The 14876-nt window shown below is 39.5% G+C and overlaps 5 protein-coding genes across 8 annotated transcripts; 3 read left to right on the plus strand and 2 right to left on the minus strand.

Annotated features, from left to right (window-relative positions):
* The first annotated feature begins 502 nt into the window (after positions 1-502).
* Positions 503-5615, plus strand: LOC105689810 (apoptotic chromatin condensation inducer in the nucleus). 2 transcript variants are annotated; one of them, XM_048652576.1, is made up of 10 exons: positions 503-715; positions 1084-2527; positions 2632-2722; positions 2809-2928; positions 3027-3234; positions 3358-3566; positions 3644-3874; positions 3966-4223; positions 4306-4439; positions 4840-5615. In XM_048652576.1, exons 2-9 carry the CDS (start codon positions 1086-1088, stop codon positions 4429-4431), a joined length of 2685 nt encoding a protein of 894 aa, XP_048508533.1. In that variant the 5' UTR covers positions 503-715; positions 1084-1085; the 3' UTR covers positions 4432-4439; positions 4840-5615. The 2 variants fall into 2 exon arrangements, with proteins under 2 accessions (XP_048508533.1, XP_012262538.2); XM_012407115.3 differs by having other exon boundaries at positions 504-715; positions 4306-5615.
* Positions 5612-9764, minus strand: LOC105689811 (transmembrane 9 superfamily member 2). 2 transcript variants are annotated; one of them, XM_012407116.3, is made up of 14 exons: positions 9381-9764; positions 9088-9155; positions 8911-9004; positions 8693-8828; positions 8433-8554; positions 8220-8343; positions 7989-8131; positions 7731-7907; positions 7306-7462; positions 6904-7241; positions 6673-6824; positions 6488-6599; positions 6253-6424; positions 5612-6169 (listed from the first exon to the last, which is right to left on the minus strand). In XM_012407116.3, the coding sequence occupies exons 1-14, from the start codon at positions 9513-9515 to the stop codon at positions 6102-6104; spliced, it is 1998 nt and encodes a 665-aa protein (XP_012262539.1). In that variant the 5' UTR covers positions 9516-9764; the 3' UTR covers positions 5612-6101. The 2 variants fall into 2 exon arrangements, with proteins under 2 accessions (XP_012262539.1, XP_012262540.1); XM_012407117.3 differs by having other exon boundaries at positions 7306-7450; positions 9381-9760.
* A 459-nt stretch (positions 9765-10223) lies between these two features.
* LOC105689812 (DCN1-like protein 1) lies at positions 10224-12412 on the plus strand. Its single transcript, XM_012407119.3, has 5 exons — positions 10224-10538; positions 10972-11185; positions 11280-11448; positions 11561-11774; positions 11875-12412. The coding sequence occupies exons 1-5, from the start codon at positions 10536-10538 to the stop codon at positions 12037-12039; spliced, it is 765 nt and encodes a 254-aa protein (XP_012262542.1). The 5' UTR covers positions 10224-10535; the 3' UTR covers positions 12040-12412.
* A 131-nt stretch (positions 12413-12543) lies between these two features.
* Positions 12544-14135, minus strand: LOC105689813. Of its 2 annotated transcripts, XM_012407120.3 has the most exons (5): positions 13702-14135; positions 13330-13568; positions 13080-13241; positions 12929-12997; positions 12544-12828 (listed from the first exon to the last, which is right to left on the minus strand). In XM_012407120.3, exons 1-5 carry the CDS (start codon positions 13826-13828, stop codon positions 12664-12666), a joined length of 762 nt encoding a protein of 253 aa, XP_012262543.2. In that variant the 5' UTR covers positions 13829-14135; the 3' UTR covers positions 12544-12663. The 2 variants fall into 2 exon arrangements, with proteins under 2 accessions (XP_012262543.2, XP_012262544.1); XM_012407121.3 differs by lacking the exon at positions 12929-12997 and having other exon boundaries at positions 13042-13241; positions 13702-14133.
* Positions 14023-14868, plus strand: LOC105689815 (NADH dehydrogenase [ubiquinone] 1 alpha subcomplex subunit 2). Its single transcript, XM_012407123.3, has 3 exons — positions 14023-14181; positions 14368-14474; positions 14694-14868. Exons 1-3 carry the CDS (start codon positions 14099-14101, stop codon positions 14780-14782), a joined length of 279 nt encoding a protein of 92 aa, XP_012262546.1. The 5' UTR covers positions 14023-14098; the 3' UTR covers positions 14783-14868.
* The last annotated feature ends 8 nt before the right edge of the window (positions 14869-14876 follow it).

Genomic DNA, 14876 nt, shown 5'->3' on the forward strand with positions numbered 1-14876 from the left:
CTTCACTCTTCGGGGAATTTCCTGGTTCAAAAATTCTAAAAAATAACATTTATCAAAACCTTATTAAATTTCTTGAAGGCATACTCAGAAACAAACTGATACTTTTAGCCATTTAATTTCGTCAATTATTTTCCCGCGAAAATTGCGAAGGTCATCAGGACGATCAGGAACTCTTGATTCAAGGTTACAATTAAAGAGCAATTCAAAAATGATTGTCAATAAATACAATCGGTCCTTGTTGTTATAACAACGAATGACGAAACTAGTAACTGATCTATTTTGAATCCCAGCCTTTGACATCCCAGCTTAATTTGAGCGCGTAAAATGTACATTACCGTTGACAGATGATCAAGATGTAAGAAGGATCCTCACATCTTGCGGATGATTTACAGATTGAACTGGCGACGAATTTTTGAACCAACAGCGGCGGTTTTTGGCAATTTGGTTTCCGGTTCCGATCTTGTGGTAAAATCTTGCGTTTGAATTGTCATCGGCTAAAAAATTAATACCACTAGAGGCACCACAGGCAAAGGCAGCTAGGCAGCAGCGGCAGAGCAGCTCCCTCGTAGTGGCGTCATCGGACATACTTGTTTTTTCTTAACAATCAACGATATTTGTTATAATTAAAATTAGACCGCTGAACATTTATCAAACCGCTGTGGAGTGATAGCGTAACCGTGATAATTCATTGTCAGTTTTGCACAGATTTTGTACGGTAAGTTTTTACCCTCCCCCCGCCTGGGACCACGGTCCCGAATATTATACACGGTGCTTAAATGCTTATACGCGTCGTGTAACCACAAATTGTCAATCTTTTCCTATGCACGGATTAATATTTTATCGACCAACTTTTCATACCCTCCAACCTAGCCTGACGCAATTATTACCATAACCACAACTTAATCAGAGTACAGTTTGTAAAGCCGATTACTGATGATCACTTGAGACTTTCATTTACAAAATATAACGAAGCATGGAAAATTGCAAAGGTGTTAACGCAAAATACACAACAGTTTTGAAATAGAATTTCAGATTTCTGTCCGAAATTTGATTTTATTCTACAGCAAAAATATTTTTCTACAGGAATGAGGCGTAAAAGCGAAAGAAACAAATCCAAGGGATCCCCTGAGAAAAAAGTGGAAAAAGCTACGCGTAAATCAACGAGAAAGAGGGGAAAAAGAGCGACATCTTCATCCCCTGAGCGGGAAGATGGAGAAGGAAAATCTACAGATGTTACTAAGACCCAGGAAAAAGTTACGAAAGACCCTACACCGCAGCCAACGACCAGGCTAAAGATTAAAGAGATAAAAACTATAGTCGAAGAAGAAGTACCTTTGAAGACTATTGTTCCAGTCGCGGCAGAATCTACAACTGGAGCAGAAAAAACTCAGGATGGAGGTGAAGGTGCCTCTGTTTGGAAGGTAGCTAGGGCTGATGCCTCTCCGGGGGAAATTCAGAAGCTTAAATTATGCAGACAACGTAACCCATCTGAAGCATCAGACAGTTCTTCGTCTAGGAAAAAATCTCACAAATCGTATGAAAGTGGTGAGGGTGACGGGGAGGAGGGTGACTCCGCAGAAGAGCTACCGAGGTTACGGAAGAGAGACGTCGGTGGCGTATCGCAGGACGATCCCTCCTCTTCGAACCCTGGTCAGGACTCCAAGGAAGAGGTAAGTCATTGTAGGGAGATCCTGCCCAGAACCACTTCAGCCAACTTCTTGTCTGACGATAAACAAAACGTAGATCGGCTAGCCGACAACGTCGACCAGGCTATTCGTTACGACCCAAACTGTCCTGTCCAGAAGTCCCCAGAGACCAACGACAGGCATGGGGATACCAATTCTAATGGAAATGATTGCAACAATAGCGAAGCTCCCGCTACCGGGCGGGATGCTTCAGAGGATTCTTTAAAAGATCTAGGAGAAGGAAGGAAGGTTGAGGAGATCGAAGTAAAAGTGGATGTAAAGGAAGAAGTAGAGGCAGAGGTGAAGGCAAAAATTCAAGTGAAAACAGAGGTAGAGGAAAAGGACATAATTGAGGCTAGTGAAATGCCTGTAGAGGGTCAAAAAATAGAGCCAGATGCTAGCGCAAGGCCCCAAGAGTCGAGCAGTGACGATGAAAGGCGTAAAAAGCAGAATCCGGAGCCGGCTATTGAGCCAAAAGCGCAGACAAGCCGACCCGAACTCCGTTCACAGCGTTCCACTAGGAGAAAGCATCGGACTAAATATCACGAATCTTCAGACTCTGATACTCAAGATTCTGAAGACGAGCCTTCTGAAAAAAAAAATGATGACTCTGTTTCCCATGAGGAAGCCAAAGAACCAGAAAAATCCAAAAGTAAGTCGCCGTCCCCTGAGACTAGGCTCAGTTTCTCTGCTGGTGATATAACTGAGTCTAAAATTATGAACAACGGTGAGGATGAAGAACGGATGAATAACTTCAGCGACGATAAACCTCAAGATGAAATTTCTGTCAATTCTCGCCCTGTTGAATACAAACCCGCCAAAGTCAATTTGAAAAGATCATTGTAAGTGCACTGCTTAAACTTGATCTTGAAATTCATATTATCATGCCAGCAACTTTCAAACTCAAACTGCTTATAATTAATTTAAATTCTCTTACTGTATACAGCTCGGCAAGACTAGGAGAGAGTGAGGAGTCCGCAAAAAAAGAGGACATTGAGAAAAACGAAGATAGTGAAACTGCACTTTCTCATGTTAAGGTAATAGATGAAACAACTTAGATTGACTTGTGACCTAATTAATTTCGACTTGTTCAAAATGTTTCACCTGCCTTTTTTTCTACTAGGAAAATCATGGGGCAGTTGAGGAGACGGATGTAAAAAATTTGCCACGAAGACGTCGCTGGGGAACTACTGTTACGACTGAAGTTACTCCAGCCTTTACAGTATCGACCGATTCTTTGAAGGTGACGTCATATTATTTGAAATCATACTATATTCATATTCCAACTTGGTGGAAAGATTTCTAATATAACTTTTTCTATGTACCCATTTACTCTCGCAGGCTTTAGTACCTGGTGCAAAGCCACTGTCGATAACGGAAGTAAAGCTTTCCAAAGATGATGACGAGGAAAAAGAGCGACGGAATAAGGAGCGCGAGAAGAGACACTCAATCAGTGATGATACCGGAGAACGCAAAGTAAAAGAGGAGGGTACCGCCATAAGGAATGAGAGTTTGAAAAGAGGGGATCTCAAACACGAAAATCACATTGGTGAGCCTCATATCTTTTTACCTATGCATCCCAGAAATTCAATTGCCTGGCTGTGATGAAATTCAAATTTTACTGTCTATATTTTCTTCTCTATTGGTTTCAATTGCTCAACGAAATTTACAGGGGCAAAGCGGAAGATATCCATTCTCAAAGAAGCCCCACATGTGCAATCATTAAGTCCGCCATTGGCTAAGCCAACCAATGTACTCCTCATTAAAAACCTTGTACGACCATTCACTTTGAACCAAATCAAAGAACTCCTTTCTCGAACGGGTACTATAGTAGAAAATGGTTTTTGGATCGATGGAATAAAGTCCAAGTGCTACGTTGCGGTTTGTATCCGATTCATCTGATTGTAATGAATGTAAGATGGTGGCAATGACTAACTTTTATTTGCTATTATCGATAGTATTCCAACGAGGATCAGGCATTTGAAACCAGACAGGCTCTGCATGGAATTTCTTGGCCAGTGTCAAATCCCAAACGTCTTCAAGTTGAATATGGGACTAAAGAGGATATGGAACTTGCCCGCGAATTGTCTAAGGATCAGCCTATCCTACGCAAAACAGAGCCTCTTCTTGGCAGTGACACTTGGCAGCAAGTATGGGCTCGTGACGAGAAACAGAACGTTGGAGTTAAGGTAGTTAAACAAAATAAATATCTCAACAACTAAATTTAGTTTTCTGCAAAGAGCATCAAGGTTGACTAAAACAAATTTAATCATTCTTCAGGTGACTACAGTCCGAGAATGGGACTTGGGAAAGGAGGATGGTCACCAAATGAAGGAAAAGGAACGGGACAAAAAAGATTTGGATAAGAAGAGGAGACAGAGAAGTCGTAGTCCACCCATGGAACCCCACTTACCCCCGCCTGCACGCAAGTTTAAGAAGAAGGAAGATGAACCACCACCAGCTAAGCTTCTGGACGATTTATTCAAGAAAACCAAAGCAATGCCATGTATATACTGGTTACCTCTCACCAACGAGCAGGTAAGACTACTCAATCGATCGATCACATATTTTCTTCAAATATTTCAATCGATTGAATGAGCAATATTTCATTAATTTATAGATCGTGGTGAAGGAGGAGATGCGACGGCAACATATGGCAGAGCATGCGCGTAGACTTGAGGAGATGAAGCGTGCGGAACGTAGCAGAGATCCAGCAACACGTCGACGTCGCAGTCCAAGGAAATAGACCCTAATGTATTCGCTCATACCATTACCCTCCCAAAATAACCGAAGATGACTGACGATTAGACAGCCAAAGACTGGCAATCAAATACAAGAGCAGAAATCTATACACAAATAGTTTACCAAACTAAAAAAATCAATACTTATTGCAAATAGTCGGTTTTTAATGACGTAGGACTTTATCCCCGTCTCTATCGTTCTTTTTTTTAAGTTCTGTTCGCTGTTCCATTCAGACGGTTTTGAAGTCGCGATTTCTTTTATTTTATTCTTCTTTGTCTAATAATTCACGAATGTTCATGACTACAAATCTAGTTACTGTTCATAGTTACGTAAAGTACTGACGCATTCGAGTCCATACCTAGTCCTGGTCCTTTTTATCCACAATTTCAGCATTAAACCATATTTCTTACAGGTCAACTACTACCGTTAGTACCGTTGGTCAATTGAACTAAATATTTGCGCAGGGATCGTCACCAACAGATCCATAAATCTCTATTGTTTTGGATATTGCACCAGGCCTCGATAATGAGAATTCGCCCTCGACCTCGGCGAGAGGTAGGGGCCACGCCGTGGGAATAGAAAAGATAAACCTTTCGGGATAATGTCAATCGATCTACGTTTGAAATGATTAAATGGCTAAAGACATCACCGCATCATACGAGACGCTGGAAATGCGCCAAATAATTATATTTCACGCGTTTTTTATTTTACACAAACTGCACGTGAAAAGAGAGTCTAAAAACTACCGCATTGCCGAATAAAATTTTAACATTATTAATAGATAATTATTGGTCGTAAGAAATTAGCCGCATTTAGAATACCTAAGCGCATCAGCGGAAGACCGAAATCAACGCTATGTTCTTTAAAACAGTTTCACAAACCTGAGATGAATCGGGTAGGGATAGCTGGGGCCGTTCGGCGATATAAAAATGAAAAACAAAGTCGCGACATTCAATGTGGCCGCATCGCCATTCGAAACCATATTGTATATATTATACCTGGTATTCCCAAATGTGACGTATTAAATTATCAATGAACATACAAATGGATCCTAAGAAATGAAAGAAAATATAAAGTACGCTAGCTCTCATCCCTCTTAATGGGATACTCGCCCTTTTCGAATAATTAAAAGATATGTAGAAAAATCTACTTGGTAGTTTATGAATAAAAAAGTAAAGGTGGAATTTATTCGACGCATTCTCTTTATTGATCTGGACACAACACAGAGATTTATGCTACACACGCACGATGACCTCTCTTTTTTCGTTTCTTCCGTTCTAGCTCAATATTTGTAGTGAAATTGAGGGTAAAATCCTTTGAAGATTTAATAATAATTGAAAGCCGAATTAACACAATAATCGCTTAACATAATGGCCGATTTGTACAAGTGTTTCGTTTTTTTCAAGACGCAACATTTAACTCTAATATTACCATTATCTTTATCACTATAAGTAGTATCGTTATTATCAATTAGTTCTGAGTTTCAAATGTATGTTTCCCGAATTCAAGTCGAGTACTCACGTTTGTGTTTGTTTTAAACATTTATGAGGCGAGATACGCCCAGGTCGTTTTGTGCCTAACGACAAGAGGAAAGGATTTACTTTGTCTCGCACTGTTTAATTCTTAGATCACTGATCTAAGCCCAGTAAGAGTTCAGCTACAGGTGACGATATCTTAATCGACTTTCACGACACTGTAAATCTTGCGCACAAACCAAAAGCAGGCAAAGAATCCAATTGACCCTGTGAAATAATACGCGGATTGAATCTATAGTTTACTAGCAACCGCATCGGAATAGAGATTTGCATATTTAATGACGACTTACCTGTTAATAGGAAGAACAAGAAAACCATAATCAAAGTATATCCAAAATATAGGAAAGTAGACGTCATATCTTCAATGTTAAGTTTGGTGGCAAAATAGTGAATGCAATAAACTAAAAGGTAAAACGCCGTGAAACCGGATGTCAGGAAACTACGCCACCACCAGTGATAGTCCTAGAAGAGAGAGAAAATATGCCGTTAATTTACAGCTAATTCAAAAATTTTTACAATAATTACCTCAGCACAGAGGTGGAAGTAGCAGAGAAGGATTGTAGTCTCCGAACACGTTATGACAAGGATCAGAAATACCAAGAACAAAAATCCAAACATGTAGTAGACCTGGCTCGACCTGAAACGAATATAATATTACTTTATATGTTCTGAGGAGTCTTCCGACAAACAAATAAAGTTTGTTCTCATACCACAAGGAATTGAGCAGAAAAAACAGTTGGATGAATATACAACCAAAAGGTAAGACACCTCCCATTACAACTCCAGGAATTGCTTGAGTGTAGAAACTTTGTTCAGGTATCTGACGAGGGATTTGATTCGTCCTAACAGGGTGTTCAAGCGGCTGAAAATAAGTGATTCTTAGTTTAAAACGCCCTCGTATCCTAAGTAACATCGTTACTAGTAATAGGAGAAAAGATCACCCTTTTTCTAAAACCAAAGTATGCTCCAACAAATGTCAGTGGTACTGAAACGCCGAACCATAGCGCAAGGAGTGCGACAAGTGTGCTGAAAGGAACTGCAGCTGAACTTCCATTGATCCAGAATATCAAGTTCATAACAAAGAATAAGCTGAAAACAACCCCGGGGCTCAGCATAGAGGTGAGGAGGACATTTGACTTCCACTTTTCTCCACCGAAACTCTTGTAAACACGAGCCGAAACGTACCCAGCTGGGGTACCGAGACATACGTACAATACCATTGCACAAGTCATCAAAGCTCCACGATTTGCCGGTGATAGAAAACCGAGACACGCAAACGCTGAAACGAGGATAAACGACGATGCGGAAATTTACAAATGGGACTTTTCGTCAAATAAACTCACCTAAAGTTATCAGTGTCATAAAGAATACTTGAATCCCGGAACCAAGAAGCACCGAAAGTAGCATTCCTTTACGTGGGGGTCGAAATACGTCTCCGTGTACCAGCTTCCAGCCAAATTCTTCCTGCGCATCTTCACCTGATTCTATCTGAAAGTAAGCCTGCGTTATCGCAACACAGACAATGACCAATCACTATTTTATAACGTGAGGTTTGAAGCACCAATATAATTTGATCCCTGTATGGAAGAGTTGGTACCCTGAAGTTCTGCAGGTATTTGTTAATCGCTTCACCAATAGAATAGAAATAGAAGAACGTTTGAAATTCAATGTTAATGGAACAACAATCCTTTACCTTCGTACAGACAATAGAGATAGTGAGGAATGCTTCCAAAGTTTTCCAAAATTTTTTAACACTGTGGCAACATACCTGGTTGTATCGAGCTATATCTTTATGAAGGGTACGCAGCATTATCATAGCGACCATTCCGGAAAGAAAGAGAACAATCACAAGGGAATTTAAAATGCTAAACCACTGGATATTCGTCTGTGGCATTGACTCAAGGATGTAATCCCATCTCGACGACCATTTTATCGTATGATTTTCCTGTAAATGATAGAAGTTTGCTCAATATTGCTACGAATTTGAAACAGATTTGCTCTAAATATCTGCCTAATGTCTACTGACCATGAATGTAACGCTGTAGGAGTAGATCACATCGAGTGTTTTACCCTTGGGCAGGTCATCGAAAGGAATTTCCAAAGGGGCTTTACTACCGCAATTAGGAGGATGCATAGTGTGGTTGATGCTACGAGGCTCCACCTTCACAGCTATACAGAATTTAATCAGATAATCAGTAAAGCTTTGAAAAGATCCGACATTGGTATTTAACTTTTTCACCAACTACTATGGACTCACAAATTATTCTTCCTCCGTTTTCTTTGAATCCCGAACCCCATTCTTCCTTAACTCCACTGTGGTAAGTTATGGTCAGGTCGACGTGATTAAATAGATAGTAAGTTTTAGGCTTGTTGTAAGCAGGCTATGCAATCGTTGAAATATGATGAATTAATATGACCCATTATACGTTTACTCACGATAATTACACGTAACTTGAATAGCTTTACTTACATCAATAATACACGTGTCTGGCTGTGACCGAGTTTCCTTGACAAAACAACCCATAGGAAATCCTGTGCTACAATATTGGCGCGAGTTTTCAAGCATGAAACACCAAGTTACTGGCATGTTATCTGAAACAGGAAGTTAATGATACGTTGTAATCGTTCGTGTTTTATAATAATTTATCTTATAGGCAGCCAATGTTTCCTACTAGTGCCATGGTTTATCTATAAATTTATCTGTTTTAGATTTGGGATACCAAAACTCACCCACTATCCAATGATGTTGATAATTCAGTGCCATGCCTTTTTTCAAGAGTTTCAACTTCTTTTCTGAAGCCTCATCTCCACCCTTGTATGTCTTGGTGCAAGTCGTACTACATATTTCTGGTTTCAAAAATTCAATCTGTAACATCAAAATGATTTCACATCACTTTATGATATCTGATGTTATACTGCTAGTATTAGAAGATCTCTCATAATCTCACTTTATAAGGCGAGGGTCTTATGCGCTCGCCAAATACGACCTGTCCCAGATTTTCTGCAGGAGATTGGTCAGTGTCATCGGTGCAAAAATCGAAACTGGAAAGGAAAAATTATTTCTCAGGTATACGCTTGAGAACTACTTATAATTTTACACAATTTTACGTTCGTTGCTTACTCACTGGTTGTATTCGTAGGGGATTACAGACTCCTCCGTGTTCAGCCGGTTGACGTACAATTTGATTTCGGCCTACAATAGAGAGCAGTCTTCAATAATTGTAAGGGACTGATATGACAGTTTGTGGATTCAAGGGAATTTGGTATTTTATGACGAATTGGTAGTTCAGAATAGATCTTGTAGACAAGTAAACGTGGCAGTACATTATTGCAGTGATTAAAATTTCTCATCAATCGTTTCAGAGGGAGGTTTCCACTATAAGGAAAAGTGACTTGCCGATGAATCATACGTACGTACCTTGCAGGTATCAGAGGCCTCTTCAGCCTTGCAGTAATTAACCGGTGCCAGACCAGGTAAGTAAAATCCGTCTGAGTTGGTTATTGCGCATAATGTGCATAGGAACAACGACAATGTCGTGAAACTTGTCGCCATTTTAATTATTGTTTAAGATAAACTATTGCTGCCTACCGCAAATAAGTGATAACGCAAAATATTTACATTTGAACTGTCACCGTTGCCACAAGGATCACGGATTAGCACATCGAGCACATTGTGAAATAACCTACTGAAAACTCAGCTTGCAAATTTATTCAACGCGGCGAGGAGATTTCAACGAAAGGCTAGCAGCACACTACAGGCACTTGACAGCTGTGACTACAGCAATTGCCAGAAATACTTGGCTGTGGTCTACACGTCTACTGCCGGTGGACAGAGAGCGGCACAGTATTAACCGCGGAAATTACGAAGGGTGAATCCATTGGCCACTTTTTCAATTCATGAATCTCTACGAGTTATTCTAAGAAAAGTAACAAATTGTGCATGAATATCACATCCCATCATGGTTTTCAAATGAACAAGGAATAGTGTGAGAAATACTCTTGGTTTTTCTCTGAGTCAATTGACCATTTCTCGAAATAGGAAACTCGAAGTACGTTATAAAGCAAAAATGTAATCATGACTAATTTCTAAACTACGATGGCTAACTTCTTTAATATACGTATGCCTGTAATCGGTGTGTAATAGCTTATTCCTTCTCAATTGTGGTTGGTAAATCAACACGACTTGTTTGAACTCTGCGAAATTATGTGAAGGCACGGAAAAAAAAGAATTCCGAACTAAATTGTTGTTACTTAATTATATTTTTGATAAGGTGATTGCATACTTATCTCCAGTCAACGTGTATCAAACGTGTCAGAACAATTTTCAAAATTTGTGAAATTTTGAGCGACCCGCTGTTATTTATTTACAGATTGGACTATTAGAGGTCTCTTCTCATAACTCTGGATATTGTGCTGCCCCAGCGGTTTGTTGCTCAACGAAACTGGCAATGGGTATTTGCATTTTGCATCATTTCGATCATTCCACTTATTTAGATGGAATATGCGCATATTGATGTCAAGTGTAGTGTGAGTGAAATAATATTTTGGCCTTCGGGGGCCTAAAATTTTTAAAATGGTACGGATAACAAACAAGCATTTTATTGTGAGCCACGTGTTTGAATACTATTCCCATCGTTACACCGTCAATCATTTTTCCTAGGATTTACGATTCACCCACTTGCCATCCACTGACACTACTTGCTGATAACCTATACCATGTTTACGACAAAGGTATTACCGATCCTAACTCCATTCTTGCCTTCTGTTGCGAGAATGAGACATTTCTCGCATCATTGTCCATCACTACAACTCAAACGATGTTCTCTTCGACCTTTTAATAATTACTTAATCTTGTCTCTTCCACCGTCGTCCTGAATCCTTTTCCCATTATTCAATAGCAGGGTATCCCAAAGTATAACCGACGATTCGTTACTTGAGCATCAATGGAAACATTTCTGTTGTATAGTCTGATGAATAATAATGATTTACTTCCTTTTTCAATTTTTCAGTATAAGCTGAAATTTTCGCAGCGAGATAAAGTAAAAAAATTTATAGCGTTTACTCAAACCGGAGAGCAAACAGCTATCTACTGCCTTACGCAAAACGATTGGAAGCTTGACTTGGCCAGTGACAATTACTTTCAAAATCCCGAGGCCTATTACAAGGAACCAAAAATTTCCGTGGATAAGAAAAAACTTGAAGTTTTATTCAGCAGGTATCAAGGTAACTATTGACTACGAAGATAGAATTGAGCAGTCGCATTCAGAAAGAATTTACAATTTCAAAATATCCACTTTCTTCTTATTTCTTTCCTTAGACCTCAATGAGCAGGACAAAATCACTGCTGATGGAATTATGAAATTTCTTGATGATTTAGGCCTTAGTCCAGAGAGTAAATTAGTCCTGATAATAGCATGGAAATTCAGGGCAGAGACACAGTGCGAGTTTACCAAGGATGAGTTCATGAATGGCATGATGGATCTAGGGTAATTAATAATTTCACGACGTTGCAAGAGTTCTCTGAATACTTTTATGCAGTATATTCAATTTCAATTGAATTTGTGATGGGAATTTCTAAAGAAATCGTCTTTTTTTTAGAGTTGACAGCATAGATAAATTGAAGGTACGCCTGAGCAGTTTGGAATCAGAGCTATGGGATGCTCAAAAATTCAAGGATTTTTATCAATTCACATTTAACTACGCCAAAAATCCTGGCCAAAAGGGATTGGACCTAGACATGGCAATTGCCTATTGGAATATAGTCTTGGATGATAAATTTAGGTTTCTCCAACTCTGGTGTCAATTCTTGCAGGTGAGCATACCTAATGTTTTAATATTCACTTATCTCTGATATGAAGTAGGCAGGCATGCTTCAAGATTTTCAAGATTGCTTACAATAGAATTCGTTTCAGGAGCATCACAAGCGATCTATACCAAAGGATACGTGGAACTTGCTCTTGGATTTTGCTCTGATGATAAACCCAGACATGAGTAATTACGACGAGGAAGGTGCCTGGCCGGTATTGATAGACGATTTTGTGGAATGGGCTCAACCTCGCGTTCGTCAATCTCTGTAACATCTCGAGACTCAGTGCCCTCATCTAATTTCTCTTAGTTATCCAATTATGAATTTTACATTTTGCAGTCGTATCTTCCCTGTCACACACTACTCAAACTTTTTTCGTCTTGTTTTGCTAGCTTGAAAATTCTAATTTTAAATAGGAGTAAGTTATACAGCGAATAAGTAACAGGGGATAAGTGAGACAAAAGTGTGGTGAAAACAGGATGCATCAGTCACGGTATTACGTTAACGAAACAGGAAATATTTGTTGAGAGAAAAAGAGGGCTTGTACATAATGTAAATAATACAAAATATGTCATAATATTATTATCTATTAATTAGTTTGTAATTTGATTGGTTCAATAAAAATCTTAAGCAACGGCTGCTAACTTGTGTATACTCGAAACATTGTTCCGGACCGATTCTTTGACATTGGGTATCAATTGGTCTTTTGGATAAGTTTTTGGTTCACAGTGGAGCTGCCTGCCCTTAGATGAAACAAAGGTAAACGGCAGAGGCATTGCTTTCATCTGGGTTTATTTTTATGGTTTTACAATGGATCTTTTTTTTTTTTTTTTGTCTGGATTGAAAAGTCCAGAACCTCCTTCCAACTTCCATGGTTAGATCAATTTTCAGTCATTCAAAACCTCTGGCAACTGCACTGGGAGGTCTGGTATCGGTGGCCATTAGATTCAACATGGTATACAAAGGCGAGCTCATACTGAGCTGGACAAATCTTGTAGCAGTTGGTTAATACGTGTCGCATATACCATTCGCAGAGAGACCGTAAATGGTCAAAACTTGTCTGACAGAAGACAAAATATTGCATGTTGTGAGAGGGAGATATGGGAAAAAGGAGATTGGCAAAGAGGTCAAAGACAGGCAACACGGCTTGCAAACAATACCTGAGCAACTACCAGGCCTCGAGGCGGCAGTCCGCTTGCATTATGTGTGTGCGAATCAAACAGCGTTACCTGCCAAAAAATGACAAAGAAATAAAATGGAAAGGAACAGCTACCTATGATTGACAGTCGTTTTCTCTGATACAAATTCAACCTTGAACGTCTTTTCTTGGAAGGTAAATAAAATGGTACGTCCACTGGCTATCAGTAGCATGAATAAGTTTTCACTTTTTGGCTGCTCGTACCAAATCCTGAGATGAAACTGTATATTTTGGAATAATCTTTCCCTTATATCTTCGTGATAAACATGAAAAGTCTGGGAATGCAAAGTTTCACGAGAAAGAAATATTCATTATTCTCACAAAAAGTAAAATACCAAAGCAACAGGCATGAGAGATGCTCACCCATTCTCTGAGTAACTTTAGCGAGCTACCGCCATATTTTAATGCTTCTTCAGTGTTTAGATAAGCGTAAGCAACAAGTCCTTGTCTCATTATCCATGCGTGAGTCCTATTCCCTTCAGCTATGGCTTGGGCAATAACCACGCTAAGATCCCAGTAGTCATCGACATCCCACAAAATTATTTCGTTTTGGGATATACCCTGCGCCACTAACAAGCATATTAGGGTGCACGCTTCGCTCCCTGTTGAAACATTTTCTACGTCATCATATAGCTATTGAGTGTGAATATACTCCAACTCTGCTGTGATCTCTTCATTTTTTTGTAAGCTCATACATTAACCATTTTTGTGCAGATATAACAACTGATACATCACCCTCCTGTCCTGGTGGATATTGACTCTGGGAGAAGGCTGGTTGGTACCATAGGACGTCCACGCGGTTGTCGTAACATTCTCTTTCGTAGGAGGGAAATTCGCGGCCGAACAGCGGAGGAAGATTCATGACCTTTCGATGCTAGAATATTGCTTATCGCCTAGATTTTCCACACTTAATTTTAGGCCGAGAGTGCATTTTCGATCGAATTTAGATTCATTTTTGCCGAATCGGCCGAAAACTGAATTTCTTTTTCATGCCAAAGTCATTGCGTCCCAAGTGTCAAGTTCAAAAGCTGAAGTGTGTCGCGCCTTCTATCGATGAAATGATTTTTCCTCAAAAAAATGCGCAAGCCCCAGCAGACTATACGCAGCAGACGACGTTCTCCAGATTTTCAATATGGCGGCGGTTAAGTTTGGATCACGAATCAAAGAAGTAAGGATTTTGTTGTGCCAAACGTCGAAATCCAGTCAAGGGGTGCGGTGAGTTCCATAGCTGTTTATCTAGAATTCCTAGTCACATATTTGTATATTAATTCCTCATGAATTACATAGTATCTCAAGAAGAGTCGAACACCCTCCTTGAGATTATGGTTATCTGTGCTTTAAACTTTCCAATTTCATAAGGTGCAATGTGATTTCTAAACGACTTGTTTTTTGTTATCACAGAGACTTTGTCGAGCAGCAGTATGTCAAGATCAAACAAAACAATCCAAATTTCCCAGTCCTTATACGTGAATGCTCCATGATAGAGCCTAAGCTCTATGCACGTTATGGTACGTAATCGACACTATACAACTATTACATCATGAACGTTTGACAATATTGTTTTCTGATCCTCCGTCTTTTTAAATCAGTTCCATAATCTTATAGTTGTGCAACAAAGGAGATGCATTGCCATCCATACCTGTACTTGCAATTTTACCCTAATAGCGTTCTTGCTTTTGTTACTTGTAGGCCGGTACAATGTTAATATGAATATCTTTACTTTCCAGAATTTGGCATAGAGTGTAATGTGCCTCTATCTAATCTCAAGTCTGACGAAATTCTGAGCCAGGTACAAAAGCTGGCGGCAAAGTCGTAAGAAGGATTCGAGCGATGCATGTTATATTTAGAAAGCCAACAGTGAGTCTGTATCTAATCTAGGATCATTAAATTATCGAAAAAATTCTCAAAGG

The sequence above is a fragment of the Athalia rosae genome, chromosome 3 (genome assembly GCF_917208135.1).
Source record: "Athalia rosae chromosome 3, iyAthRosa1.1, whole genome shotgun sequence".
NCBI lineage: Eukaryota > Metazoa > Arthropoda > Insecta > Hymenoptera > Athaliidae > Athalia > Athalia rosae.

Excerpts from the sequence above, each read along its gene's own strand:
- LOC105689815 (XM_012407123.3), top strand. The coding sequence starts at position 14,099 with ATGGCGGCGGTTAAGTTTGGATCACGAATCAAAGAAGTAAGGATTTTG. Across the intron at positions 14,182-14,367 it reads AAATCCAGTCAAGGGGTGCG|AGACTTTGTCGAGCAGCAGT; the intron begins GTGAGTTCCATA and ends TTGTTATCACAG. Across the intron at positions 14,475-14,693 it reads TAAGCTCTATGCACGTTATG|AATTTGGCATAGAGTGTAAT; the intron begins GTACGTAATCGA and ends TTTACTTTCCAG.
- LOC105689812 (XM_012407119.3), top strand. Across the intron at positions 11,186-11,279 it reads TTTATTCAGCAGGTATCAAG|ACCTCAATGAGCAGGACAAA; the intron begins GTAACTATTGAC and ends TTCTTTCCTTAG. Across the intron at positions 11,775-11,874 it reads TCTGGTGTCAATTCTTGCAG|GAGCATCACAAGCGATCTAT; the intron begins GTGAGCATACCT and ends AATTCGTTTCAG.
- LOC105689810 (XM_048652576.1), top strand. The coding sequence starts at position 1,086 with ATGAGGCGTAAAAGCGAAAGAAACAAATCCAAGGGATCCCCTGAGAAA. Across the intron at positions 2,528-2,631 it reads GTCAATTTGAAAAGATCATT|CTCGGCAAGACTAGGAGAGA; the intron begins GTAAGTGCACTG and ends TACTGTATACAG. Across the intron at positions 3,567-3,643 it reads AGTCCAAGTGCTACGTTGCG|TATTCCAACGAGGATCAGGC; the intron begins GTTTGTATCCGA and ends TATTATCGATAG.
- LOC105689813 (XM_012407120.3), bottom strand. The coding sequence starts at position 13,828 with ATGAATCTTCCTCCGCTGTTCGGCCGCGAATTTCCCTCCTACGAAAGA. Across the intron at positions 13,569-13,701 it reads ATATCCACCAGGACAGGAGG|GGAGCGAAGCGTGCACCCTA; the intron begins GTGATGTATCAG and ends ATGTTTCAACAG. Across the intron at positions 12,829-12,928 it reads GAGGCCTGGTAGTTGCTCAG|ACAAGTTTTGACCATTTACG; the intron begins GTATTGTTTGCA and ends GTCTTCTGTCAG.
- LOC105689811 (XM_012407116.3), bottom strand. The coding sequence starts at position 9,515 with ATGGCGACAAGTTTCACGACATTGTCGTTGTTCCTATGCACATTATGC. Across the intron at positions 9,156-9,380 it reads AGGCCTCTGATACCTGCAAG|GCCGAAATCAAATTGTACGT; the intron begins GTACGTACGTAT and ends TCTCTATTGTAG. Across the intron at positions 8,555-8,692 it reads TCAACATCATTGGATAGTGG|ATAACATGCCAGTAACTTGG; the intron begins GTGAGTTTTGGT and ends TTCCTGTTTCAG.